This window comes from Rattus norvegicus, chromosome 3, assembly GCF_036323735.1.
Source record: "Rattus norvegicus strain BN/NHsdMcwi chromosome 3, GRCr8, whole genome shotgun sequence".
NCBI classification, from domain to species: Eukaryota; Metazoa; Chordata; class Mammalia; order Rodentia; family Muridae; genus Rattus; species Rattus norvegicus.
In genome coordinates, this window is record NC_086021.1 from 127,030,713 (window position 1) to 127,057,154 (window position 26,442).

Sequence of the window (26,442 nt, forward strand, 5' to 3'; positions counted from 1 at the left end):
GTAATACCCCTGCCCACTGTCATCTGAACCCCTGGTTAGGTGACTTAAGGAGGGACAAGACTATTTCTGCCATTTCTTTGGGCAGCACTTCAGCTTCACACGGGACCCATTGCTTGATATTGCTCACTTAAATCCCTGTTGTCTGTGCAGCTGTCTGTCCCTATTCAGTTCTGCACCTCACCGTATTCCTGCTCTGAAGCTCACTTGTCCCTCAGCTGGCTTCAATATGCTGTGTCTTTCTAAATGAGTTCATTAATATCTAACTATGGTGACTTTTCCCATCTGTATCTGCCCTGTCTGGATGTAGTAAAACCTCATTGAACAGAGGTTTGTTCAGTCCTTTACAGGCATTCTGTAGTATATACAATATACATATACATACTGTACAGTGTAATGTGTGACCTGATGGTAGCTAACACTCAACCTGTTTTTTGGGTGGAGGACATTGTTCTTTACTTGAGATTCAGGACATAATCGGTGTGGTAATTCTGGCTACATTGCAAATTTGAGGCCAGCGTGGGATACACAAGGTTTCTGCCACCAACCCAGCTATAAAGGGAAATCAAGGCTGCTTGGTAAGTTTCAGCCAATAAATCAATGTAGCCTGTGAATTTATCATTATCCAATAGGTTCTAACATTCTAATAATATTATTCAATAGATTCAATAAACAACTGTATTTTGTATGGCATAGCATCCTTACCACAGAGGGAAGCATAGGAATTTGGATTTAATAAATGACCTAGTGATAACTCCGTTGTTTGGAAAGCACTGCTTACCCAGAAGAACATTTGTCATCATCTGTAAGAATCACTCTGTTGCCTTCACTACCTCTCCTGGAAACACTGCTAAAGGATTTCTAAATCCTACAGCTGGAAGAAACAACAAATGCCATTTAACATTTTCTCAGTCAGCAGGCAGGCCCTCTTAAGGTGAGGAAAACTACACTACTGTATTGACCTTTAAACAGCAGGCAGCATTCAGTCTAAATGGGTCAAAGTCAGAAGAACTGACACCATGGAAATTGTTCCTTTGGGTGTAGTGTTAGTCCGGGGATAAAAATCCTTTAGACCAAGAGAGGAATTACTAGGAACAGTATATGTTAACAGTAACGATAATTTAAAATAGGAATTTGGCCTTGCCGCTCTATCTTACTAAAAAGTGAGACTGCCTCCGTGCGGAATGTTTTTCCTCAAGTAAATTATAATAACCCTTTTCCTGGTTAACTTCAACTGGAGCACTAGGTTCCAACAAAAAAAAAAAAAAAATAGAACCAGAGAGGGATTGATTGATGTACATTCCAGCCAATCTGTGTCGGAAAAAGAGCGCGCGAGCAAGGTGCTGTCCAATCAGCACCATGAGGCGGGGCGGAGCCATTCGCGTCTCCGCCCCCTGGGCTGGCGGACAGGAGAAGGAGCGAAGATGGCGGAGTGAGGCGTGCCCCGGGCAGCTGGCCTACGGGCCCGGGGCAGGCCTCCCGCGGGGAGCGGAATACTTGTCCTGGACTGTGTGAGGTGAGTCGAGAGGGCCGTCTGTCTACCGGGCGACGAGCAGCCGGTGGGGCGGCACAACCCGGGACCGGGTAGCGGCGAGCCTGATGAGAGAGCCGGCAGGGCCTGGGCCTGCAGGGCTTTCCATTAGCAGCCGGGTCCTCTCGGCCCCGCCGCCTCCCGGTACGTGGCGGCGTTCTTTCCCTACGGGCGCTCCACGCCCTTCCTTGTGCCCTTCGCTTTGGCCGCTGTGTGCTTTACCCAGGTTCTCCGAGTTGCACTCACACGGGCTGTATCTGGAAGCCTCTGGGATCACCTCTCGTTTATTTTTCTAAGAATATCTCTGTATTGTTTGTAACATCCACAGTGACCCTTTATCGAAGGCGTCATCGATTAAGGTGAACAGGCCTGTTGCAACTCTAGGTATTTTGTGTCCCTGGAGCGTTGACCTTGAGATTTGCTGTAAGAGGTTCCCTCTGGTATTTTCATTTGAGTATATGTATTACAGATAGGCTCTTGCCGCCTTTACCTCATACTCGCACCAGTCAAACTTTTATGATCATAGTAAGCAGCCTTGTCCTTGTACGTCCTGATAATGTCCTTATGGCGCATTAATTTCGGCAAACAGGTCTCAGTGGAATTCACCGGTGTTGGTTTCTTACCAAGAATCAAGGGAGACACCTACAATGCTCCTTTCTTTCTTCCTTTCTTCCTTCCTTCCTTCCTTCCTTCCTTCCTTTTTTAGAATTATAGTTTTAGAAATATTGTTAGACTCTCATTTATGTAGTTGGTGTACACTGTTGATAGTGTAGTCTTATCAAGATATTTGTATTTGATTCTTGTTAAATTATGGGCCATCTCTTTGTAATTGGGAGCCCCCTTAATTTTATTGGTAATCAGTTAAATTCTAGGCAGATCTGTGCTTCTGGTTTCTGTTTTGGTGAGACATATACTGGGCGTGTTGGTGCTCAGGGCCAGAATTTACTTCTATCACAATCTTGTTTTAAAAATAAACTGGCACATTAGTGAGAGCCAGTTCAAATGGAAGTATGATAATATGAGTGGATGTTTGTGATAGATTATATGGTTTCTGTTAGCCCTGGATTTAGCAGAGCTGAGGGCAAAGAAGCTTAGAGGGTCAAAAAACAAAACAAAAAAAAAAAAAAAAACCAAAAAAACAACAACAAAAAAAAAAAGCAAAAAGCAAAACCCCTTCTCTTTAGCAGGAGTAGTTTTTGTTTTTTTAATCTGATCCACAAGTAGAAAAAAACAGGTATGAGCTAGAGGAAAGGAATATAACATCCTTCTTCATCTCAGAGAGGAAAATGTAATTGCCCTAAAAGCAGTCTTTTGCACCAAAAGACAGCTATAAAGTACTGGAGATTTCCTGCAGAATTACACATTTTCTTTCCCCTTTAGAAAGACTCCATAAATTCAGAGAAGATGGTGTTATATAAAAGCTTCAGAACACCTCCAAAAATGCTGATATTTTTAAACACTAATTCAAGTACAAGTATATAGAAAATAACATAATGATTATTCCTTTCGAATACTTGTGAGAGTAAACTTTTTTTAGACTAGTTTGGTTGGAATATCTTTGTATACTTAATACTTGCAGTATCAGTAAAGGATATGTAAGTCCTTTGGTGGTTTGAGTGGGAGTGCTCCCCATAGACTCTTATGTTTGGATCTGTGGTCCCCAGTAGGTGGACCTGTTTGGAAACAATTAGGAGGTGTCTATCACTGGGGTCAGGCTTTGAGGCTTCAAAGACTCAGAGCCAGTCCTATTGGGTCTCCCTCTGCCTCCTGCTTGCTGTTGAAGATGTGAGTGTGCCTTATCTATTCCTGTCACCATGCCTTCATTGGACTCTAAAAACTGTAAGCCCAACTAAGTGATTTTTTTATGGATTGCTTTGGACATGGTGTCTTATCACAGTGATAAAAAAGAAACCAAGATACTTACCATTATGTCCTTTTCATTTTAGGAACCTGTCACACAAGGTGGATATCTTCCTGACCTTAGGTGCTTTTATATTCAGCTCAACATTCTGAACTCAGGACTTGGCAAGTAAGTAGTAATGGGATAATCATTCCAAATACTGTTGTAGCAGCTTGAAAAGGCCTCCATAGAAGCAAATCACTAAACTAGTAACAGCAACAGACAACAGAGATAAAAATGAGTACAAACCAGACACCATGGCACTGCCTTTATTCCCAGCTCTTGGTACTTGGGAAACTGAGGTGAGGATTGAACCATAGCAAGACATTTGTTTTAATAAACAGAACCCATGGGGGTTGGAGAGATGGCTCAGAGATGGCTGACTGCTCTTCCAGAGGTCCTCAGTTCAAATCCCAGCAACCACATGGCGACTCAGAACCATCTGTAATGGGATCTGATGCCCTCTTCTGGTGTGTCTGAAGACAGCTACAGTGTACTCATACATGAAATAAATAAATCTTAAAAAAAAAAAAGATAAATAAAATCCACAAGACCTAGTTATCGATAATTATTACCTATTGCACATGTGTGTGTACACACACATTCACACACAGAGAGGACCATACTACTGACTTCTATTTTGTTTTTTAACCAAAGCAGTTACAATGTATAAGACGATAAATCACTTAACCTAACCAGTAATTGTCACTGTGTACAGAAAACATGTAGATTTAATCAAATTGAAGAATATAAAGTGATTAAAAAATAAGCGTTGCTGAGCACTAAGTTTGCGTGTATGCATGTACATACATATGGTTTGCTCTGGAAGCTAGACGTCGATGTCAGTCGTCTTCCTCATGTGTTCCCCACCTTATTTTTTGAGATAGTCGTCTTACTAAATCTGGAGCTAACTAATCCCAGCTAGCAGTCCTCCCATGCACAGGGAGTATGTGCATGTGCTGTTGCATGAAGCTTTGACATTAGGGACTGGGATGCAAGCTTATTTGAACAACATGCACTCAACTGTACGGTGGCTTTCGAGGAAATGGCCCCCATAGACTTACAGGGAGTGGCACTGTTAGGAGGTGTGGCCTTGTTGGAGGAAGTGTGTCATTGTGGAGGCTGACTCTGAGGTGTCATGTGCTCTAGCTAGGCCTAGAATGAGTGTCTCCTTCTGCTGCCTGTGCATCCAGGTATACAACTCTCAGCTCCTTCTCCAGTACCGTGTCTGCCTGCATGCTTCTTTTCATGCCCATACTGGACTGAACCTCTGAACTATGTAATTCAGCCAGCCCCAATCAATATTTTCTTTTATAAGAGCAGCCTGGTCCTGGTGTTTTCTTCACAGCAATAGAAACACTAAAACAATAAGCTGTGTTCTTGGCTGCCACTTCAGTTCTATTGATTTCATTTTGAGGTAGTAAGGATCAAAACCAGGAGAGGCAGGCAGATCTCTGTGAGTTGAAAGCCAATCTGCGGGCTGGAGAGATGGCTCAGCGGTTAAGAGCACCTGACTGCTCTTCCAGAGGTCATGAGTTCAATTCCCAGCAACCACATGGTGGCTCACAACCATCTATAATAAATAAATAAATCTTAAAAAAAAAAAAGAAAGAAAGCCAATCTGCTCTATATAGAGAGAATATACATGAGTCTTTTTGCCTGTGTGTATGTATACCATATGTATGCCTGGTGCCCATGGAAGTCAGAAGAGGGTGTTGGAACCACAGAAGGCTATGAGAGGTCATATGGGTGCCAAGAACTGAACCTGGCTCCCCTGGAATAGCAGCCAGTGTTCTTAACCACTGAAGCATCTCTCCAGGTCCTGCTGTGGTTTTTGTTGGCTAGTTGGTTAGTTGTAGTATGATGGAGTCTCTTTGTCAGCCAGCATAGCCTTGAATTCCCAGTTCTACTCCAGCATTTTAATTACTGCTATTATAAGCATATGTCCACATGCTCAGTTTTGAGTACTAAGAATATTTGTATTTTAATTAGTAATTTGTTTTCCTTTTTGTAACAGGGGTGAAACACAGGGTTTCATAAAATGTTGGACAGATAGATATACAGCTTTGTGTGTGCTTTCTTTTTAGTTTGAAGATGTATTTATCTTATTTTTAATTATCTTTTTTTGAAACATGGTCTCACTCTGTACCCCAAACTGTCCTGAGACCATGGTCTCTACCTCAACACCTCTCAGATTGCTGGATTACATATATGCAGTCGATCTATACCCGTTTGTTTGAGATTTTGTTGTTGTTATATATTTGAGATGGGATTTTACTTCTTAATTATGGTTGCAACTTTATATTAATCAGGGTGGTCCTGAACTCACAGAGACTGACCCATATCTGTGAGCCTCTGCCTTTGTCTCCCAAGTGCTGGAATAAAAAGCGTGTTATGGGGCTGGAGAGATGGCTCAGCGGTTAAGAGCACCCGACTGCTCTTCCAGAGGTCATGAGTTCAATTCCCAGCAACCACATGGTGGCTCACAACCATCTGTAAAGAGATTTGATGCCCCCTTCTGGTGTATCTGAAGACAGCTACAGTGTACTTATATATATATAATAAATAAAATAAATCTTTAAAAAAAAAAAAAAAAGCGTGTTATGCCACTTTTCCCTTCCCCACCTGTACTTTCCTAAGTGACAAATACCTGTCAGCACAAAGTTTCATAGCCATTATATTATTTTCCTAGGCATTATATAATTATCTGTACCCCGTGGTGCTAGGGTCCAAACCTAGGCTTGCACATGCTAGTACACACTGAGATACATCTCCATCAAACTGCATGGTTTAGAACAAATTTGCTGTCTCGATGTTCTAAAGGTTGCTTCCCAAAATGGAGGCAGAGTTAGGGTCATCCTCAATCATTTCCCAGGCCTCTGATGGACGTTGACTTGTGGCAACATAACTAGTGTTCACATTGATTTCTGTGTCTGTTCTCCACCTCATACTCTTTTTTTTTTTGTTTTGTTTTGTTTTGTTTTGTTTTGTTTTCTTTTCTTTTCTTTTTTTCAGAGCTGGGGACCGAACCCAGGGCCTTGCGCTTGCCGAGCAAGCTAAATCCCCAACCGCCCACCTCATACTCTTGTGTGTGTGTCTGTGTCTGTTTTTGTTATTTTTGCTATGTGTTCTCAATATGTTTTCTAGAGAGCTTTTTATCAACTACATTTATTTCTTTGTGTGTGTGTGTGTTGTGTGTGTGTATGTGTGTCTTTATGTACTCACCCACACATATAGAGAGAGGAAGAGGCTTCTCCAGTTGTAGGATTATATAGACTTATGCCAAAAAAAATTTTTTTGGTTCATCTCATGTTTATGAATTTTTCCCTACGTGTGTGTGCCATGTGTTATGATCTGCCATGTGTATCAATGTTGGGAACTGAATTAGGGTCCTCTGACAGCATAAGTGTTCTTTTTTTTTTTTCTTTTTCTTTTTTTCGGAGCTGGGGACTGAACCCAGGGCCTTGCCCTTGCTAGGCAAGTGCTCTACCGCTGAGCTAAATCCCCAACCCCAGCATAAGTGTTCTTAACTGCTGAGCCATCCCCACAAAATTTCTTTTTGAAGGATAGAAAAGATGTCATTTGTTTGTTTGTGTTAGTCTTCGACATAATTCATCCTGCTTTTCTTTTTTTTTTGGTTCTTTTTTTCGGAGCTGGGGACCGAATCATCCTGCTTTTCAATGCTGTAATTCTTATGCTCCAGCCTCAGTACTACAGGCTGCAAGTGAGCACATGCTAAAGTATTTGTGTGCACATGTGTGTGTGTGTATTAAATACTGATCGTGTGTGTGTGTGTGTGTGTGTGTGTGTGTGTTAAATACTGATCGTGTGTGTGTGTGTGTGTATTAAATATTGATCGTGTGTGTATTAAATACTGATCGTGTGTGTGTGTGTGTGTGTGTGCGTGCGTGTGTGTGTGTGAATACTGATTTCACAAGTAAGTTTATGTAAGAGTGCCTGTGTTGGTCTTCCTATCTTCCATTTGATTTGTCTTTCCAGGAATTTCTACGTGGACTGCTCAGTGAGGCATCCTGATTCTTCATCCAGTTCCTTCCCCCAGTGAGATGCGGATGTCTTTTGACAGATTACCTCCATGGTGTAGGATGCTTTTCTTTTACTTCTTGTCAGACTCAACACAGAAAAGCCCTGAGGATGCAGCTGTCCTGTTGACTTCAGGAAGAAAAGAAACAACTGACTTGGGTCTTCTGTAGTTTTTTAATTAGAAAGACACTGTTTGCAAGTAGAAGGAAGATGTTGAATTTGAAACAAGTGCTTAGGTTGTGTGGTGTGAATTGTTTTCTTTTTAAAAGATCCAAACAAGAAGACTGAACAAATACCAATGAGGGTGACTTCAGGGTTTTTTTTTTTTTTTTTAAGTCTTCCATTTTTAACACTATTATAAGCACAGTTGACACTGCAGTAGTAAATTCCAAATTTTAATATAATTTGAGGTGAAAGAAATGTTATCTAAATTCTGGCTCGCTCTTTGACAGACTTCCTGGACAAAATCAAGAAACGATAAAAGCAGAAAGGCATGACACCAGGTTTGGTTTCGTGTGGGAGTGAAACTGTTAGAGTTTTATGTGTATAAATCCACATTTTTAAACAAGCTTTTTCTCTTGAAGAAGAAACCTGTTGTTTATTAGAAGGCTTTGATAATCTTACGTGTTTGGGTTTTGTCTGTTTTCCTTTGCTTTTTCAATCCTTCTCAGGAAGAACCAGCCGGGCCTGTGGCTAGTTCAGAGTGGGAAGAAAACGTAGGATGGGGTGATGCTCACCTTGTTCTGCCAGGGCTTGGGAGGCCAAGACAGGAAGATCAGATGTTCAGGACCAGCCTGGACATCATGAGACTCAAAACCAGCAAGAAAACAGCAGAGCCCAGTAACACCCTCTTTTATATTCCTTTTGTGGAATCCCATGTAGCATGTGAGACTTTGGTTTTCCATGTGGCTATGACAGGAAGGGAAGTGGCATATGTGGTCTTTCGGTTAAGGTGATATTGCGGGCCCTGTTATGTAACTTGCCTTCACCTTTGGACTTACAGGAATGAAGGAAAAACTAAGGCTTGGCATATAAATCCTTTTCTCTAAGAAAAGCAAAGTTGTCTAATGTAGCATCGTCAGACTTTTCAACATTTTTACATTATATAGTTGCATTTTTTATAAAAGTATGAATAATTTTCTTCAACCCAAGATGGGTACTTGGACAGATTTTTTTTTTTTTTTAGGTGATAATGTAATGTTATATTGAAATTCTGGGACTCAGGTAACTTTTCCCAGTTTGAATTGAGCTATCTTACCAGAGAATGGACCTCAGAAGCAATGGTCCCAGTCCTGAGGTTGGTTCGCTATCATCTCAGAAGAGATTTGGGATCTGAACAAAACTTCAAGTAAGAGAAGCAGATCCAATAAGTGTGGATATAGTTGCTAGTCACTGTAGATGTAAAGGAGATTGTGGGGTGGGGGTGGGGATAACTGGAGAAAACTAGTTCCAATAAGATATAAAACATTCTTTTCTTCCTTAATAGTTACGTTATAAGGAACTATTGTGGAAACATCTCCTTGCTTCCCAGTTAATGGAAGTCCATTATATGGGATGCCAGGCGTTTACATGAGAGGGTCCCAGTGTTTGCAACGGCTGCCAGCACAGAAGGAGCTTTAGCTTGGTAGATGAGTTAGGAACAGATGCTGTGGGAGCTGATTCTGGAACAGTTTCTAGGTGCTTCAGTGCTGTGAATTTGAGTCATAGAAACAATCAAAGTTAGGAAATGTTGAACATTCTTGGTTAGTCAGATTGGACAACATATTTGAATTTATACTAAAAGCTTTTTCATAAATATTTATTATAAATAACCTATTAATGAGAGCAAATAACGATAAAACACTAGAGAAATAACAAGTTAAAGGTAACCTAAATTGCTGGGCTTGATCGCCCACACTTGTAACCACAGTGTTGTGGAGATTGAGGCAGGAGGACTGGCCACAAAGATCAAGGCCAGCCTCAAAATGAAACAAGAATATAACCCCCATTTTTCAAGTGCCCCAACCACTTACATTTTTATTTAGAAGACAAAGCCAGCTGGTGATTGAGAGCCACTCTTAGATGCCCGCCCCAGCTGTCTGTCCTTCACCTTGCCCTCGGGCAGGCACTGCCTAACCAGGGAAGTGTCACCCATTTGCTCCACACCTTGAAGTGAGTGTACTTTGTCAAAGATGCTCCTGCATCCTGCATTGTCAACACCAAATGGTGTTCACAGCACGAGTGGATTCCAGCCCTAGTTGCCTGGTATGTGGCACATTTCCATTTATAGTTTTACATGGGTTTTCTTAAAAGCAGCAAAATTACCATGTTAGAACTGTGCCTCCATCTATAGCCGTGCCTCCTTCCTTCTCCATGTAAACTGGCAGTTTTTCTTTTGAAGTTACTAAACAAAAACGGGATATGTGCAATATAAATATATATATATATATAATGTATATTTTAATACTTGTGGACAAGTGTTACAAGTTGTTTAAGAACAACAAAATCACCAATGTCTTCCATTTTGAGATGTGTATAGTTTTGTAATCAGTAGTGCTTGGTAGCATATTGTAGTGTCATGTTAGGGGTTAGTGCATGAATTTAGTATAATTTTAAACTACGAGATGAAATATTGATAATAACCAGTAGTGTAAAAAGTGTGGAAAATCCTAGACCTTTTTGTGTATGAATCTATGGTAGCCTCCCTGGGGATAGGAGATAAAGACCAAAACAACTAATGTCTGAACAGAAATGTGGGTTCACACTGAGAAACATTGTGCTTGGGGGAATGTTAAGCCTCTAACAGGTCGCTAGAAATAGTTGCCTTTGTAGCTCTTCAGTCCTCAGAGCAAGGCCATGGTTCATGGTTGTCTTGCTGTCTCAGTTTGAAGCTAGCTTGTTCTTGTATTGACTTTGCATTGTATGTCTTGGGTTTATTTTTCCTATTTTGTGTCTAGAAAATTTCTGTTTGCATGTCTGAGATGCTATGCCGATTGCTTTGGAATGTTTACTCTGTGGCCATTTCCTTTCCTGATTGCAGCATGTGTGCTGATTGCAGAACCTTGTCAGCAATTTGGAGTATTCTGTGCTTTGACCAGTTCCACATCTGACTTGGGTGTTGAGTCCAGTCTTTCTCATAACTGATAGCTCAGTGGGGCCCATGTAGGTTGACAAGAAGTATGTTGGCCTCTCCTTTTGCTTTGTTCTGAAAAATAAAGTTTTCTGTAAAATGGAATTTCTACCTCTAAAAGCTGCCTAGGAAATGTGGGAGTAACCATTCTCTGGAGAGTTGTGGGTTGATTGGTTTGGGTTTTTTGTTTGTTTGTTTGTTTGTTTTTTAATTTGTTTGTTCCTGAGTTGTGGGTTGATTGGTTTGGGTTTTTTGTTTGTTTGTTTATTTTTTAATTTGTTCCTTTTTATAATTTTTAGAAATAGAAGTCCTGCTGGGTATGGTGGTGGATGCCAGTAAACTCCCAGCATTTGGGAAGTGGAGGCAGGAAGATCCAGAGTTCAAGGCCATCCTCTGCTCCACAGTGAGTTGGAGGTCAGCCTGGGATACATGAGGAAAAGAGAAAGAGAAGCATGTGCAGGGTTTATTAGCGTGTATTACATTAGTATGATAGTATTGGATATCCAGGGAGGTTTATTAGCGTGTATTACATTAGTATGATAGTATTGGATATCCAGGGACCCAGGAATAGACCCTCATAGGATAGTAATCACTCTTCACTCAAGTAGGTGTTAGTGCCTAGGAGAATCTGCTTCTAAGAAGATTTAAGAAACAAAGAGGAAAACTTGAAAATGTAATGCATATAAAGTAGCACAGTGTACAGGAAAGGACATTCCTGCTGCAGAAAACAAAAGCCATAATGAACTAATAATATGGTTAAGAGGTGGAATTTTGTAGCAATAATAGTTCCGTATATATGGTGAATTGTGCTCACAAAGCTGTGTGGTTGAGTGGTTGGTTACTGGTTGGGTTTGTGGGGCCCTACAGTTCTATAGAGCTTTGCAAAAGGAAAAACACATCCTAATTAAAAGGCATTTAAACTATGAATGTATGTGAATATATCTGTGAAAAAAGTATCAACTTTCATATATGTGTTAAAGATCCTATTTTGTTTCTCCAGAGTTTACAGCTGTTGAAATCTTTCTAGTGCTTAATCTGGAATCCCAGTGAAGCCAACCTGTAGGGGTCTTGCTTAAATTGTTTGTATTGATAGTCATTTACTATATAGAATGTTCTATGCTTTATTCAAATAATATAACCTTTATTCATTGGGTTTCTGGCTACTGTTTCAAAAGGAAAAGTTTGTTTTATATGTGATTGGTGTGCCTCAGGGGCAGGGAGCCACAAGAACTTACTGTTTTTTCCTTGTACTTAAGCTCAAGGATTAAAGGTGAACAAAATGACTGGCAGTGCCCAGGCAGGGGGTTTCTGAGCATCTGGTAAATGTGTGTGATAAGCTCATGGCCAGTGTGCATATTCTTTCAACAAGAATCCAGCAGACTCCTTCCTTCCTTATCTGAGATGTAAAATGGAACTAGGACCACTTCTCTCTTCCTCCTTTACCTCATGTCCATTGTGGCCACTTAGCCCCTTCAACATCCCTGGAAAGATCTGGGTCTGTGTCCCTTTGTTTTCCCAGGGGAAGAAAAGTGAAAGAGTAGTTTTATAGATCTAAGACTCTTATTTTATTATAAGCCTAAGGATAGGGAAAAGGCTGATTGAAGTGTAGTTTCTCTCTAGATGAACTGTGCTGTCCATGTTAGCTTTTGGGACAACCAAGCAATATTCAGAACACCTGCATGATCATGGAGATGTGACTAATCCATCAGAGATTCCTTTAACAGCCATTTTATGGTTCTAAATGCAAAAATATGCTACAAGATTTTGTGGTCTCAAAATATGTGGTTAATTAGTATTCAGTCTTACTGTAGTCTCTTGTTTACTCTTTATGTACCTGTGATATGCAAAATATGAAAAGACGCCCTAGCCTTCAGGAGTTTACATTCTCATGGTGCTGTAGGTGCAAGCATACCGTCTCTAGTTTATTCAGAACATTGCTTGGCTATGAATTATACCATTTTGGAAGAACCCCTTGGCCAAGAGTTTTAAAATGCAGAGGGCTGTGTTGAATTTCAGGGCATTACTGCTTGTGTTTACACTGTTTTAGCTCTGCTCCTCAACCCTCCAGAGAGCTGTTCATTAATACAAATCAGAAAAGAAACCATTCTGCCCAAGTACCCTCACCACCCTCCAGCTCTCAGTAAGTGGCCAAGAAAACTTATTCCATAAAGACTATCACCTCAGTTCCTTTTTCCCAGGGCTTTACACTTATTTACCTTCCAAGGGCCAGGATTTCTAGCTAAGCCTTTTAGAACCAAACAGAAGTCTTAAGTTTAGCTTTTTCATGTATGACTTGTTTTGAAGCAGCATCATAGTAGATAACAGCGTATCTGATTGCATCTCTGAGGAATTTGACTGACATATTTAGTTGAAGCTTTGCATGTATCATTGCTTTATCCCAAGATTCTGAATCAAAGGGTTTGCATGTTTATTAAAACCAGGCCTGATTGAAAGTGTAAGCAATAGTGGCAGGCCCATAACTGATTCTAGAATGCTAACATTCTAATGCATGGTTGAAATTTTTCATTGTTAGGTAGTTACTAGTAATTTTATATATGCATTTATCAATAATGAAGCAATAGATACTTAAACCAATAGCTTGGTTTTATTGTTTGAATTATTTTTATTTTTTAATTAAAGATTATCTTGCTTCCATTGAAAATTGGAAGTACAAGATAAACAAGGGGCAACCACAAGACATTCAAACTGTAAGGAATACAACAAGCAGTGCTCACTCTGTTTCCTAGCTCTATTTATTCCCAAGCATGTTTGCAAATAAAAGATAGACTAAGCATGTTGAACAAACAGTTGTAATCAGGATGGTGCAGGGTTTCAGAAGAGTGGGAAAACAGGCTAAGTGGAGTCATCATCCTTCAGAAATAACAGTGTTCTGTGCAAAGTAACTAGCTGAGGGACTTGTCTGATTAGGTTTATATAGACTAAGTTTAGGGTTTCTTAAATCTATAGATTGAGCCAGATTCATGGTCTGCAGTCCCTGAGCAGGCAGGAACTGGCCTGAGCGCCATAGGCAGACTCCAGCATCAGTGTGTACATACTGCCATTCAGTAATGAGGCATCTGTTCTGGAAGGTGCTGGCTGACCATCTACAAAATCCCCACACAAGGTTTTGTAGAGCTGCAGTTTGGCTTCTCAGATAGTGCCTGTGGCTGGATCTGCAACTGTAGAACTGGAGTTTTCTTTACATGAGTTGATCAAAATGTGTAACTTGCCTGAAACTTGATTCCTGATGAATAGGAATTTTCTTCTTCCGAAAAAGACATTTATTTGGGTGAATGAACATTGGTTTGTTACAGTAGTGAAAGAACAGAAGTGTACCTACTGGCAGAACATTTACCTGAAAAATGGGTTCAGTTGCCAGCACTACAAAAAAAACTAATGCTGGTAGTGTAAGAATTTCTTGACTTTGAAATGCAAGTTACAAATGGTTTTGACAAATGATGAGAAGTATTTATAATTTCTGAAAGACCTAAATAGATTTCAAGTAGAACTGATTCACTGGGTTCAGTCCAATTTACATGTTATATGACAGAAAAATAGTTTCAAATTTAACTTTAGCTGTGGTACTTTGCTATGGATGTTGACTAGAATGGAAACTCTCAACCTTCAGAACTGAATTTCTGAGTTGTCAGTGTGATGTTTGCTTTCCACTGAAACACAGGAATTGAGGTGTATGACGTATCCCAAATAGAAGAGTTCTTTGCCACTTACTGATCCCTCTGCCGGCCAATAAAGATGGAAGGCCAGAGTTCTTCCTTCTACTGCCCTCTTCCTAATAGTCACTGAAGTCAAGATATCATTCAGCAATATGATTACTGCTGATTTTCCAAACATTTTGACATCTTTGGGAATGGTGTGCTGTATCCTTAATTTAAATGTTCTTTTGTGCTTAGGACATAGCTCTTGAAGAACACTTGGACTCTGGGGCCAGTCCTCATCACTGACACCCTATCTCAAGGATCAGACAAGTATTCTGTTAGGGTGTTATCAGTTCGTAAACAACATTACTAGTCCGGGCATTAACCTTACTTAAACTTAAGCATCCTTTTAATGAGAAAGATTAAGAACAGTAATCTACTTGAGAGTGCTGCGTTTTCTGCCCTTCAAGCATAGGTGTCACTGTTCACTTGCCCTTGTATTCTATTGGGCCACCAGTGTATGAGGTGATGTTGAAGAGCTTCACTGAATGTTTGAAGCACTACAAACGGCAGCTTCTTAATCTATGCATCTTTGGGAGTTGTGAAGAAATTTGTGTTCTTGGAAAAGGAACTGTTTTGAGAGTCTGAAACTGCACCTGTATGTATATATTGTTAGCAATAAAGCATGAGCAGAGAATGCACTGAAATTTCATTGTGTGTTGTTAATTTGAAATGGGTAATTTCAGATAATGTAAGTTACAGCGGGGAAAGAAGACTTTCCATGTTCCCTTTTAAAAGTAGGCTTTAGTTTTCTGTTTTCTTTCTAGTGTTGGGCTGGGGGTGAGGTTCAGACAAGGTCACTTTGGCTAACCTTGAATTCACAGATCCCTCTGCCTCAGCCTTGTGTGCTAGGAGTAAAGCTGTATATCATCTCAGTTTTTATTTTGTCTGGGTCTTACTTGGTTGTGGTGGTTTCTGATCCTATTGCCCAATGATAGCATAACCATCTGAAGAGATGGAACATCACATCTTCACTTCACCGTGCTCGTTTCCCTCTTCTGCTTCATGTGAGTAAGTTCTTGGTTTCTGGTAAGATTCTAAAAAGAATCATGGTCAAACTAATCCACTAAGTTCTTCCTTCCCGTGAGCAATTTCCAAGTTTGTTTATTTTTCATCTAAGACCACAAGAGATACAATTCCGTGTACATGTGTTGCACTTGGCTCTAAGAGCTGGGTCATGATCCCACAGGTATTGGGCAAAGGGCTACCAGGGACAGTTTAGTTTGAAAGCCAGACTTTCTCAGGATTGACCTTCACTGTCATGATGAAGTTACAGATCCTTTGGGGCAAACCAGTGACAGCAGCACACCAACCACTTGTTCCACTGTCATCCAGCATCCTTATTTCTGCTCCTGAAGCCCCCTCAGGTACTAAAGTTTGCTTGGACCATTCTGCTTTGTCTTTTTGTACTTTAGCCTGCACATTTATTCCATGTTTCTGGTACAGGAGTTTATACAGGAAGAATAATACTAAAGCCAAGAGCCGAAGTCATTTTTAAGATATACTAGTTTGGATACCTAACAAGGTTTTTTTTTTGTTTGTTTGTTTGTTTTTTAAATATTTATTTTATGTGAGTAAACTAGCTGTACTCAAATCAGACCCACCAGAAGAGGGCATCAGATCCCATTACAGATGGTTGTGAGCCACCATGTAGTTGCGGGGAATTGAACTCAGGACCTCTGGAAGAACAGACACTGCTCTTAACCATTGAGCCATCTCTCCAGCCCACCTAACAAGGTTTAACAGTATCTTTAAAAAAAAAAAAAAAAATTGGGTCATAAAGTAGCAGATACATTTGTTGTTAAGCCTGACCTGGGTTTAATCTTCACGACCAGCACTGTAGGAAAGAAAGGACTGCACACAAACACATAGAATGTATGTAAACAGATCCCAAAGTGGATGTGGTGGTGAATATCTACACTCCTAGCACTTGGGAGGTGGAGACTGAGGGAGCACTTCAGAGTCTTGACTATGTAACTGGTTTGAAGCTAGCCTGGGATACAAAACTATCTAAAAAATAGATTCCTATATCTAACAGAAAGGTGTCCCTCACTCCCAGGCAAAGAAACATGTTAAAAATTTCAAGATAGGCTGTTGTCAAATAAAGAGAAACAGCTACTAGGTTTTATTACCTGACTGTTAAAGAACTTGAGGGTTTACAGCACTTAGATGAGCAGCATTTACTAGGGCATCACACACAGATCCTGGCATCCATACATATGGCAAGTACTTTCCTCAAACCTTATATGGCACGACCTTTATATTTTTGGCTTCCTATGATTGAATATTCAGTTCTGTGTGATAAGGACCTCTGTCAAACCTTGTTAGAACATCAACATATTTATGGGGTGTGGGAGGGGGCAGGTCTTAAAATTCTTTACAGGATCAAGTGGGATTGTAAAATGCATCACAGGGGGCTGGGGATTTAGCTCAGTGGTAGAGCGCTTACCTAGGAAGCGCAAGGCCCTGGGTTCGGTCCCCAGCTCCGAAAAAAAAAAGAACCAAAAAAAAAAAAATGCATCACAGCATTCCTTTATAAACAAAGCATATTCTGAAAGAAATGTATCTTTTAAAGTTTTTATTAGCATATATATACACTGGGTTTTATGTTCTTTTCATATACATATATATACACTATACTTGGATCATATTCACATCCCCTCCCCCATCCTATTCCAAAAAGTTACTTTTCCCATAGCTCCCCTTTGCTTTCATTTCTTTCGTATGTGTGTGACCCAGTAAGCTTCTTTAGGGCTGTTTACCTTGACAGAAGAAAATGTCTTTCTGCCCCATTGACCATCTCCTCAGGGAACTAAGCCTCTGAGACCGTGTGAGCCACACATAAATGTTAATTTAAAAGAAAAAGAAATACCTAATTTAGAAATAAAAAAGGAAGAGACAGCAAGCTACTTGAGCAATTAAAGGGGCTGAGCTACCAGCCTGACAATCTTAGTTCAATCCTCTGGACTCAAAGTGCAGGACATAACTGACGTCTGCTCGTTGTCCTCTGACTTCGACATGTACTAATATTTTATTTTTAAAGGAAATGTTTGCCACAAAATATTTACTGGACACACACATAAATATCTTAACACAAACCTACTGTCCACCTTAATCTGCCTCAAGCTCAACAACTTAATTTTCTATAGAAAGTCCCATCTAAAACGGCAAATCCGGAAGTTAAGAAAAAGTTATTAGATGAGAGATGTAGCTAAGTAGAAGAGCCTTAACATACTGTGTATGAGGCCCTAGTAACATACACACGATGACGTAAGTTTTTAAACTTTGATAAAGTATGTTAATGTTAAGTTACATATGTGTTTTAAAAATCCACAGTCGAGCATGGTAGGCCACTAAGCACTCAGGAAGCTGAGGTAGAATTGCTACATTGGAGGCCAGTCTAGGCTACAGAGAAAGATCCTGTCTCAAGAATTATTCAATGTATTATGAATTTATTTATTTATTTTTTTGGTTCTTTTTTTCGGAGCTGGGGACCGAACCCAGGGCCTTGCGCTTCCTAGGCAAGCGCTCTGCCACTGAGCCAAATCCCCAACCCCGTATTATGAATTTATTAAGTCCCGGTCTGTGAGGCTGGAGAGATGGCTCAGCAGGTAAGTACACTTACTGCTATTTCAGAGACCTAGGGTTCAGTTTCCAATACCCTTAACTGCCGATAATTCCAGTTCCAGGGGAGGGATCTGACAGCTTCTGCAGGCCAAACAGGAGTGTGGTGCACATCTTTAATCTCAAAATCTAGGAGGCAAAGACAGGTAGATCTCTGTGCAAGGCCAGCCTGGTCCACATAACCTTTCAAAGTGGGGATTACAAATGAGACCCTACCTAAAAACAACAGCAAAAAGATACAAATTGTTTATTGTGCATGCATTCTATTTCTTAACTGTTACTTATTACATATATATTTGTTGTTTTGTTCCAGACAGGGTTTCTCTATGTAGGCCTAGCTGTCCTAGAACTCACTCTGTAGATCAGGCTGGCCTTGAATTGAAAGATCGCCTACTTCTGCCTCCAGAGTGTTGGGGTTAAAAGCATGCACCGCCACCATCCAATGTACATATCTATTTTACATAAACAAAAATGATGTCTTGGTGACATTCTTCTTTAATTCTAGCAGAGGAAGCAGAGGAATGTAGATCTGTATAACTTTAAGGCTACCCTGGTCTACATAGAAAGTTCCAGGACAGCCAAAGCTATAGAGAGAGACCTTGTTTCAAAACAAATAAACAAGTATTTATAAGTATTCATATAACTGGCACGTAGAAGTACCATCTCTATTAACTCCATTTCTTTATCCAGGCCATCTGTTCATTCTGTTCGTCAGTGGACACAAGGGACACTGCATGCTAATTAGTTATTAGTAGTGAAATACATTTTCAGAAATAAGCATTATGGAATCAACATAGTAAAATAAATTTAAAGTAATAGAGTCACGTGCTGCAGGATCTTTGATCATTCTATGAACCCCAAGATTGTGTTGTTTCCTGAAAAACAAAACAAAACAGTTTCTAGTTGTGGTATGGCCCAGCTCGCGCGCACGCACACCTTTGTTCCCAATGGCTGGAATAAAGCATACATACACACCCTTAATACACACCTTTAATCCCAAACCAAGGTAAAGTTAGAAGTATAGAAGGAAGCACCCATGTTTGAAAATAATATCTGGGGGGCTGGAGAGATGGCTCAGTGGTTAAGAGCACTGACTGCTCTTCCAGAGGTCCTGAGTTCAATTCCCAGCAACCACATGGTAGCTCACAACCATCTGTAATGGAATCTGATGCCCTCTTCTGGTGTGTCTGAAGACAGCTACAGTGTACTCATATACAAAATAAATAAATCTTTAAAAAAAAAAAGAAAATGATATCTGATTGAGTGGCCGACAAGGTGACGAATTGGAGAAAGACTTGACAGAATAGAATATACCCTACTCTAATGAGGAGAGAAAAAGGAAGCTACTTAAGGGGCAGTGCAGAGAGAAAAGAAGATGTAGTTTTACAGACAGGTTGAAGAAAGAACAAGCTAAACACAGTTAAAGACAGAGGGAGCCAGAAGATTAGAACATATTGCCATAACATAAGTTAGTATGAGGTCAAGCAGAGCAACTCAGAAGCTGAGAAGCCAGACTGAATCAGTCAGCATGGTGAGCCAGAAGAGCTGAGCTGACCAGCTGGAGCTCAGAAAGAACTAGAAAGGGTGAGCTTATTCAGCAGCAAGTCTCAGAGGCTGAGAACATTCTAGATCTAGGTAAGACTGTATACAGGCTGGAAGCTTCCCGAACTAGGCCTAGGTTAGCAGATGGACGCAGTAAGCCTTGGAGAAGACAGCTACATCAGGCAAATAAAAGTTATTACGGGGGCTGGAGAGATGGCTCAGTGGTTAAGAGCACTGACTGCTCTTCCAGAGGTTCTGAGTTCAAATCCCAGCAACCACATGGTGGCTCACAACCATCTGTAATGAGCTCTGATGCCCTCTTCTGGTGTGTCTGAAGACAGCTACAGTATACTTCTATATAATTACACAATAAATAAATAAATATTTAAAAAAGTTATTACGGTCACAGCTTATTATGAAAAGGAAAAACACTGACTCCCCAAAGCAGGAGTGGGCTGATGAGCTGGGGAAATAGGCTTGAAGGCATATTCTCAAACAATGTGATGAGTACAGATAGTGGGACATGTTCTTAGGAACTTTAGGGAGGCCTCACATCCATAACACAGCTAAGGATTGCCTTACTCTTGTGATCTTCCTTCCTGTATTTCAAGTGTTGGGATCACAGGCATCACCAGATCTGACAGCCCTCTGTTCTTAATATTTAATATTATTTAAAAAGTTAAAGACCAAGAGGGTATGGTGGCACATGCCTTTAATCCCAGTACTCTGGTGGGGCAGGAAGATCCTTGTGAGATCTAGGACAGCTAGAAATACATAGTGAGACCCTGTCTCAAAACCAAAATGCCCCCCATCCCGCCACCAAAGAAAAAAAAGAAAAGACCAATGGGAACTAGAGAGATGGATCATGGATAAGTGTTAAGAGAGCTTCCAGCTTTTGTAGAGGTTAGTTCCCAGCACTTAACAACTGCCTGTAATTCCAGCTCTACCGAATCTCATGCTCTCTTCTGGCCTCCATGAGCAACAGCCCACATGTTCCAACCATACACACACACACACACACACACACACACACACACACACACACACAGAGAGAGAGAGAGAGAGAGAGAGAGAGAGAGAGAGAGAGAGAGAGAGAGAAGGGGGGGCAGGGAGAGAGAGAGAAGAGACCTTAAGGAAAGAAGAAGGAAGAAATGACCAGAGCACTTCGGGTGTTGAAGGAAGTTCTGTACGCTACCTTGCTTGTTGCTTGTTCTATTTTCCTGGTCAGACTGAGGAGGAGTCTTTTCCTTCAGAACCCTCAGCAGTGAGTTTAAACGAGAATGCATCAGCATTATCTTCTCTTTCAGCTGAGGAGAGACACAGATTGAGGACATCTTATACTCAACCCTTGATTTGCTGCTTATAATGTTACCAGACTTAAAATAAAACAAATCTAAAAACAAAACAAAACCAAACACACTTAAAAATTGCCTGTATTAAGGGAATGGATATAGCTTAGTTCTAGGAGAGCCTGTTCTACATAGTTAATTGAGACAAGTGACAAATACATAGTAAAAATCCTGTCTCCAAAAGGGAAACCCAAAATGAAAATGCTGTGTACGTAAGTAACTATACAACCAGGTTTACCTCTGCAATCTTTTCTGGTAAAGGTACATTGTAAATATCCATCTCAGATGTATTTACTATGGCCTTTGTTTTTAACAGATAGCTAGAGAGAAAATATATAGAGAAAATATTAGTACCATTACCAATGGACCAAACTTGCCCTCTAAAATATCTGTTGAGTAAAACCTTCCTTATGGTTTGAAGCAGCATGGTGTATTTTACTGGAAAAAAAAATATCAATTAAAACCACAAACTCTGCTTGAACCTTTGCCATTCTCAGTAACAAAACTGTCTCAGGAAAAACTAAAGACAATCCAGAATCAGATGGATAACCATCATTGGTAAAAGTTTACAACTTTTACCCTGCAGTACGGTGCAGCCTTGACGCCATCACTTTGAAGGAATGGCAGGTGGGCCTCTGGGAATTGAAAGCTGGCCAGGACTAGATGGGGAGTTCCAGGTCAGCCAGGGATATTAGAGACCCTGTCTCAAAACAAAATAAAACACAAAATGAGAAGGAAAAAAAAATAAGAGGATGCTTTTTAATGCTTATTTTTCTTTTTAAATATAATTCTAAATAACAATAACTTAGGGGGAAAAAAAGAAGCCAGGCATTATGATTTATGTCTTTAATTCATCAGGGTTCTCTAGAGAAAAAGAATTTACAGAATCAATAATGTCTCTTTATATATACATTGTAATTTTATACCAGTCAGGCCAAAGAGCCAGACCTACTCAAAGCAAACAAGCAAAAAAACAACAAACAAACAAACAAACAAACAAAGACATGAAAAGGAAGTAGAAATTTACAGTATGTTTGTTATTTAAGTATAATGCCAGGACACTGTTGGAAGTTGCGTGAATAACAGGAAAGCCAAGTGGCCACTAATGGTCTCAGAGTTAAAGGAGACTTTCTTATAAATGTTGTTTTGGCTTACATAAATCACTACAAACATCTAAGTACATTAAAATATGTTAGTATTACATTATTGTTTGTTTGTTTTTCAAAACAGCATTTCCCTTTGTAGTCTTGGCAATCTGGAACTCACTCTGTGGACTGGGCTAGCTTTGAACTCAGAGAGCCACTTGCCCCTGCCTCCTGAGTGCTGAAATTAATGGCATGTGCCACCATGTCTGGCTAAGTAATCTTAACTTCTGAGCCATTTCTCCATTCTTTCAGTTTCTTGTAATAAAATATCTTAGATTAAATGTTTAATTAGTAAGGAAGATTATCTGTGAACACAGAAACTGTGTACTAGAAAAACCTGTTTCTGGTTGTGGTGTGGCTCAGCCTTAGCACACACCTTTAATCCGAGAGCTGTTTATTGTAAGCAAAGTCTGAGTAAAGTAACTGCAGATCAAGACGTGCAGCAAGCAACCATTGACAGGAAGCGAACATAGGAAAAACCCATAGAGTCAGAGCAGGGGTCAGCAGGACAGATAGAGAGAACAGGAGTGGTGGCTCACACTGTTAATCCTAGCACTCCAGACACAGTTTGAGACAGTGAGTTTGAGGCCAGCCTGGTCTAAAAGCAAGCCCAAGCAGCCAGGGCTATTACACAAAGAAACCCTATCTTGAAAAACAAAAAACCCAATAAAACAAGAAAAAAAATTGAGAGAAAGCAACCTAAGCACTGGCATTTGTCTTTCTGCTTCCTGCTGCTGATACAGCATGACCAGCATCTCCTCCATGGACTTCCCACTGTGATGGACTGTGCCTTCAAACTGAGCCACAAGAAGCCCTCCTTTCCTGAGCTTGCTTTTGTCAGGTATTTTGTCTTGTCATGAAACAAGTAACCAACACAGGCCTTATTTCAAACTCCTGGGGTAGAAAATCTGATTGGCTTCCTTGGGATGGAGATATATAAAATCTCCAAGTTGTCTATATTGACACTATTTTGCAAAAGCATACCTTCCAGAATTTTCCTTAATGAAAGAACATTCTTAAATTAATCCATATTAAGACACAGTACAATAAACCATCTAAAATAATATTTATTTAAAAATTATATTTTATCCCTATGCAAGTATATATTATAATAAATAGTGCCTGACCTTTTGTATCTTCTTTGGTTATAAACACCTGGACTTTCCTAGCATCTTTTAAAAACCTTATTTAATAAGTAATGTCTCTACTCACCACAGCATTTTATCACAAGAAAGGCAGAAATGGCCTCTCAAGGCAGCCAGAGCAGCACGGGTAGAATATAAATGGAAACCAACAGGAGTCCCACAGGAGTTACAGAATAAAAGGTTGTATGTGCTGGTGGGAAAGGAAAGAAGCAGAATATAAAATAATGAAAAGCTAAAAGAGAAATAAAAATAACTACCCTCATCAGGTATAGTGTTGGTATCTGTTACTCTAACACCCAGAAGCATAGGCAGGAGGAACTCAAGTTCATCGACCTGATGGACTTCATCAAGTTCACTGGCTCCCAAGGACAGCCTGGGCCATATAAGACTCTTGTTTGAAAGAAACAAAAACAAAGAACATAATTTTTGACCAAAAACAAACTAAAAACTTTTAAAACAAAACAATACAATCCTCAAAACTAATTTTGGTACTGTCTCTGACCACTTGTGTAATTCATGGCTCCCTACCTAATAAAGAAATTTACTACTGTCCTTAAGATGTTTTGGGTTTTTTACTCCCTTATAGTCAGTTAGCATCATATAGCTTGCTAGGCCACTGGATCATGAACACCAAAGGACTTAAGGCAGTTACTTCCAATATATATTGAAAATACAATTGTTTCTCCATTTCCTTATATAGAATAAGGTCGATTAGGTTTTAATTTGTATTCATTATAAAAGTCTGTCAGTCTGGAAGACAACAGGACATAATATCAGGCAGTGGAGTGGAATAAAGATTTTTCTTCACTGTCACTCATTCCTTAAGTGCTGGGATTAAAGGCACCACCATGCCTGGCCAAAACTTTAAGTACCAATAGACTGTAATCCAAAAAAACTTTTTGAAATAATTTATAATAAGTGTTGTGTCACATACAATACAATCTAACAATCAACTACTGAGTTCAAAGATAGTAAAGAATGTATCTCAAGACCTCAAGTTTACTAGTGAAAACGACCATTTACCTCAGTTAGGATACACACAAGCAGAACCACACAGTGGGGAAGTCAGGGCTGCACTAACAGCAGGGAAAGGTACCTACAACCAAGCTTGACAGTGTGATCCTGGGTCTGGACTCCTCAAAGGTGTCCTCTCACCCTCATTAGTGTACCTTGGCATGTGACTACACAATACACACACTAAATAAATAAAGGTAATAAAACTATTTTTAGATTATAATGTGGAACAGAAATCTCATTCTCTTCTTTTAACTTGTATGCATTTTTGAAGTATTTATTATAGATCAACTCTAGCACCTAATACAAGATAAGCAAACATAGTACTTCTAAGCTATAGCACATCTCCAAATGTATGATTAAGTTTTTGTTTGTTTTTCTCAGACAGGGTTCCTTTGTGAACCCTTGGCTGTCCTGGAACTAGCTCTGTAGACCAGGCTGCCCTTGAACTCACAGAGACCCTCTGCCTCCCTAGGGCTGTGTTAAAAGTCGTGTCCTACCACCACCAGGCTTATAATTACAGTTTTTAATCAGGCTTTTTAAAAAGATTTTGGGTGTAGGTTCTGATGCTTGTGATCCAACACTTGTTGGCAGAAGCAGAACTGTAAGGTCAAGGTAAGACCATTACTACCAATATCAAAAGTAAAAGAATTTGTGATGTAACTAGATCAAAAGTGTCACTTCAGGGCCAGTGAAATGACTCAGTGGGGAAAGGCACTTGCTACCAACCCTGAGACACGGAGCTTAATCCTTCCATCCAGCATGGTGAAGGCAAGACTGCTTCCGGTTACCTCCGGGCCTACATATGCATGCTCCCATCGCATACGCAAACATATTCACACAAAAAAAGTTTTCAATGTAGGAGGATCACAAGCTTTAGGCCAGCTTAGGTGACATAGTGAGTTCCTGGCTAGTGAGGTTATTGAGTGAGAGAGCCTATCTCAACCCCTACCCCTAAATGCTTCTGAAATACTGTATGAATTCAAAGTATTCTCAATTCAACAATGTCCACATCCTAATGGTCCATTACAGCTGGTAGTGGTTACAGTACTGGACACATGTGACCATCTACATCAATTCTGAGTACTTCTGCCTCTTGCTCCAAACAACTTCAATAGAAACAGGCCACTCCTTCCTGGTCCCCTTTGAGAGAAGGAATTCCTATAAGGATAGGAATGTGTCTTTAGTTTGGCAAAGTTGAATGGAGGTATGGCTACAACTTAGCTTGGCCTCACTCTAAGCCCGAGTTCACTGAGTACTTTATTGCTATAGGAAAAACATTAACAAACAAAGATGCAGAGTTTTCTATAGATTACTACAGAATTAGTCTTGTCGTGATTTATATTATGTTTATATATTTACATTATAAGCTCCAAGTTAAATAGTCCTAGTTATCTCACAGACCTTAAGACCTACCCCCAACTTTAACTTTCATTAAAGCCAGGTTAATATGACTGAAACGGGTAAAGAGTTTATCTTTCAAACATACTGTATGGAGAGAGTAAACATGCCACAACACAAAGTTTCTTTCTTGTTTACAACAGTTACGTACTCTTGACCATCATTAAATCCGGAACAATACAGATCCACCTCAGGAATTCTCCACACGTACCTGGATTTGAGAGAACCTTCTATGCCAACCAAAAGGGGCTCTAACAAAACGACGTTGTTTGTGACTCCTGGAAGACAAACCGGTTTTGAAAAAGAAATACCTCCCACCAGATTCATCGGGCCATAAAAGTTAACCAAGTGGGGGCTGTGCCAAAGGCGCTGGCTTAGCTCAGGCTAGGTTCTGTGTTTGAAGCCCAACTCTGGAAAACAAAACCAGGCCTCACTCCCCGCTCGGGTACTAAGCCACATCCCCCATCTGGCTCTGGTCTGCCTTCCTCAGATGCAACCCTCGCCTCACTCACTGGAAAAGGCCAGGGCGCCGAGGAACTTCGATAGGTCCCAGGCGAGGTGCACAGTGTCGCCGAGCACCGCGTAGCAACTCGCGCAATGAAACACCGCACATCTCTCCGGCTTCAACCACGCAGGCAGCCGCAGGTCGACAGGTGACGCCTTCACCTCAGACCCGGAAGACCCGAGAGGGGAGAACCCTTCCACCACCTGAGTGTCCCACTCCATGGAGGAAGAAAAAGGTGTATCACAAGAGCCACTACAGGACTGGGTCTCGACGACAGGGAGACCGCGCGGCGAAAGAGTCGCCATTTTTCGAAACCCGCGCCTGTTTCACGCACGTCCCAGGTCCCGCCCAACTGTTTTGCTGTGCCTTCATTGGACAATATTCCTGTAAGACACGCCCACAATACCCAGTGTCTGCCTATTA

At 40.4% G+C, this 26,442-nt stretch overlaps 1 protein-coding gene and 1 long non-coding RNA gene across 3 annotated transcripts; one reads left to right on the top strand and one right to left on the bottom strand.

Moving 5' to 3' along the window:
- Positions 1-1,409: 1,409 nt before the first annotated feature.
- Oip5-as1 (OIP5 antisense RNA 1) lies at positions 1,410-14,946 on the top strand. Its single transcript, NR_130141.1, has 3 exons — positions 1,410-1,513; positions 3,475-3,557; positions 7,428-14,946. It is a non-coding gene; the product is annotated as an OIP5 antisense RNA 1 (long non-coding RNA).
- A 1,900-nt stretch (positions 14,947-16,846) lies between these two features.
- On the bottom strand, positions 16,847-26,331 carry Oip5 (Opa interacting protein 5). 2 transcript variants are annotated; one of them, NM_001346423.1, is made up of 6 exons: positions 26,027-26,331; positions 25,726-25,792; positions 23,167-23,289; positions 21,048-21,129; positions 20,656-20,767; positions 16,847-18,793 (listed from the first exon to the last, which is right to left on the bottom strand). In NM_001346423.1, exons 1-6 carry the CDS (start codon positions 26,322-26,324, stop codon positions 18,762-18,764), a joined length of 714 nt encoding a protein of 237 aa, NP_001333352.1. In that variant the 5' UTR covers positions 26,325-26,331; the 3' UTR covers positions 16,847-18,761. The 2 variants fall into 2 exon arrangements, with proteins under 2 accessions (NP_001333352.1, XP_063140436.1); XM_063284366.1 differs by lacking the exons at positions 16,847-18,793; positions 21,048-21,129 and having other exon boundaries at positions 20,655-20,767; positions 26,027-26,324.
- Between the last annotated feature and the right edge of the window lie 111 nt (positions 26,332-26,442).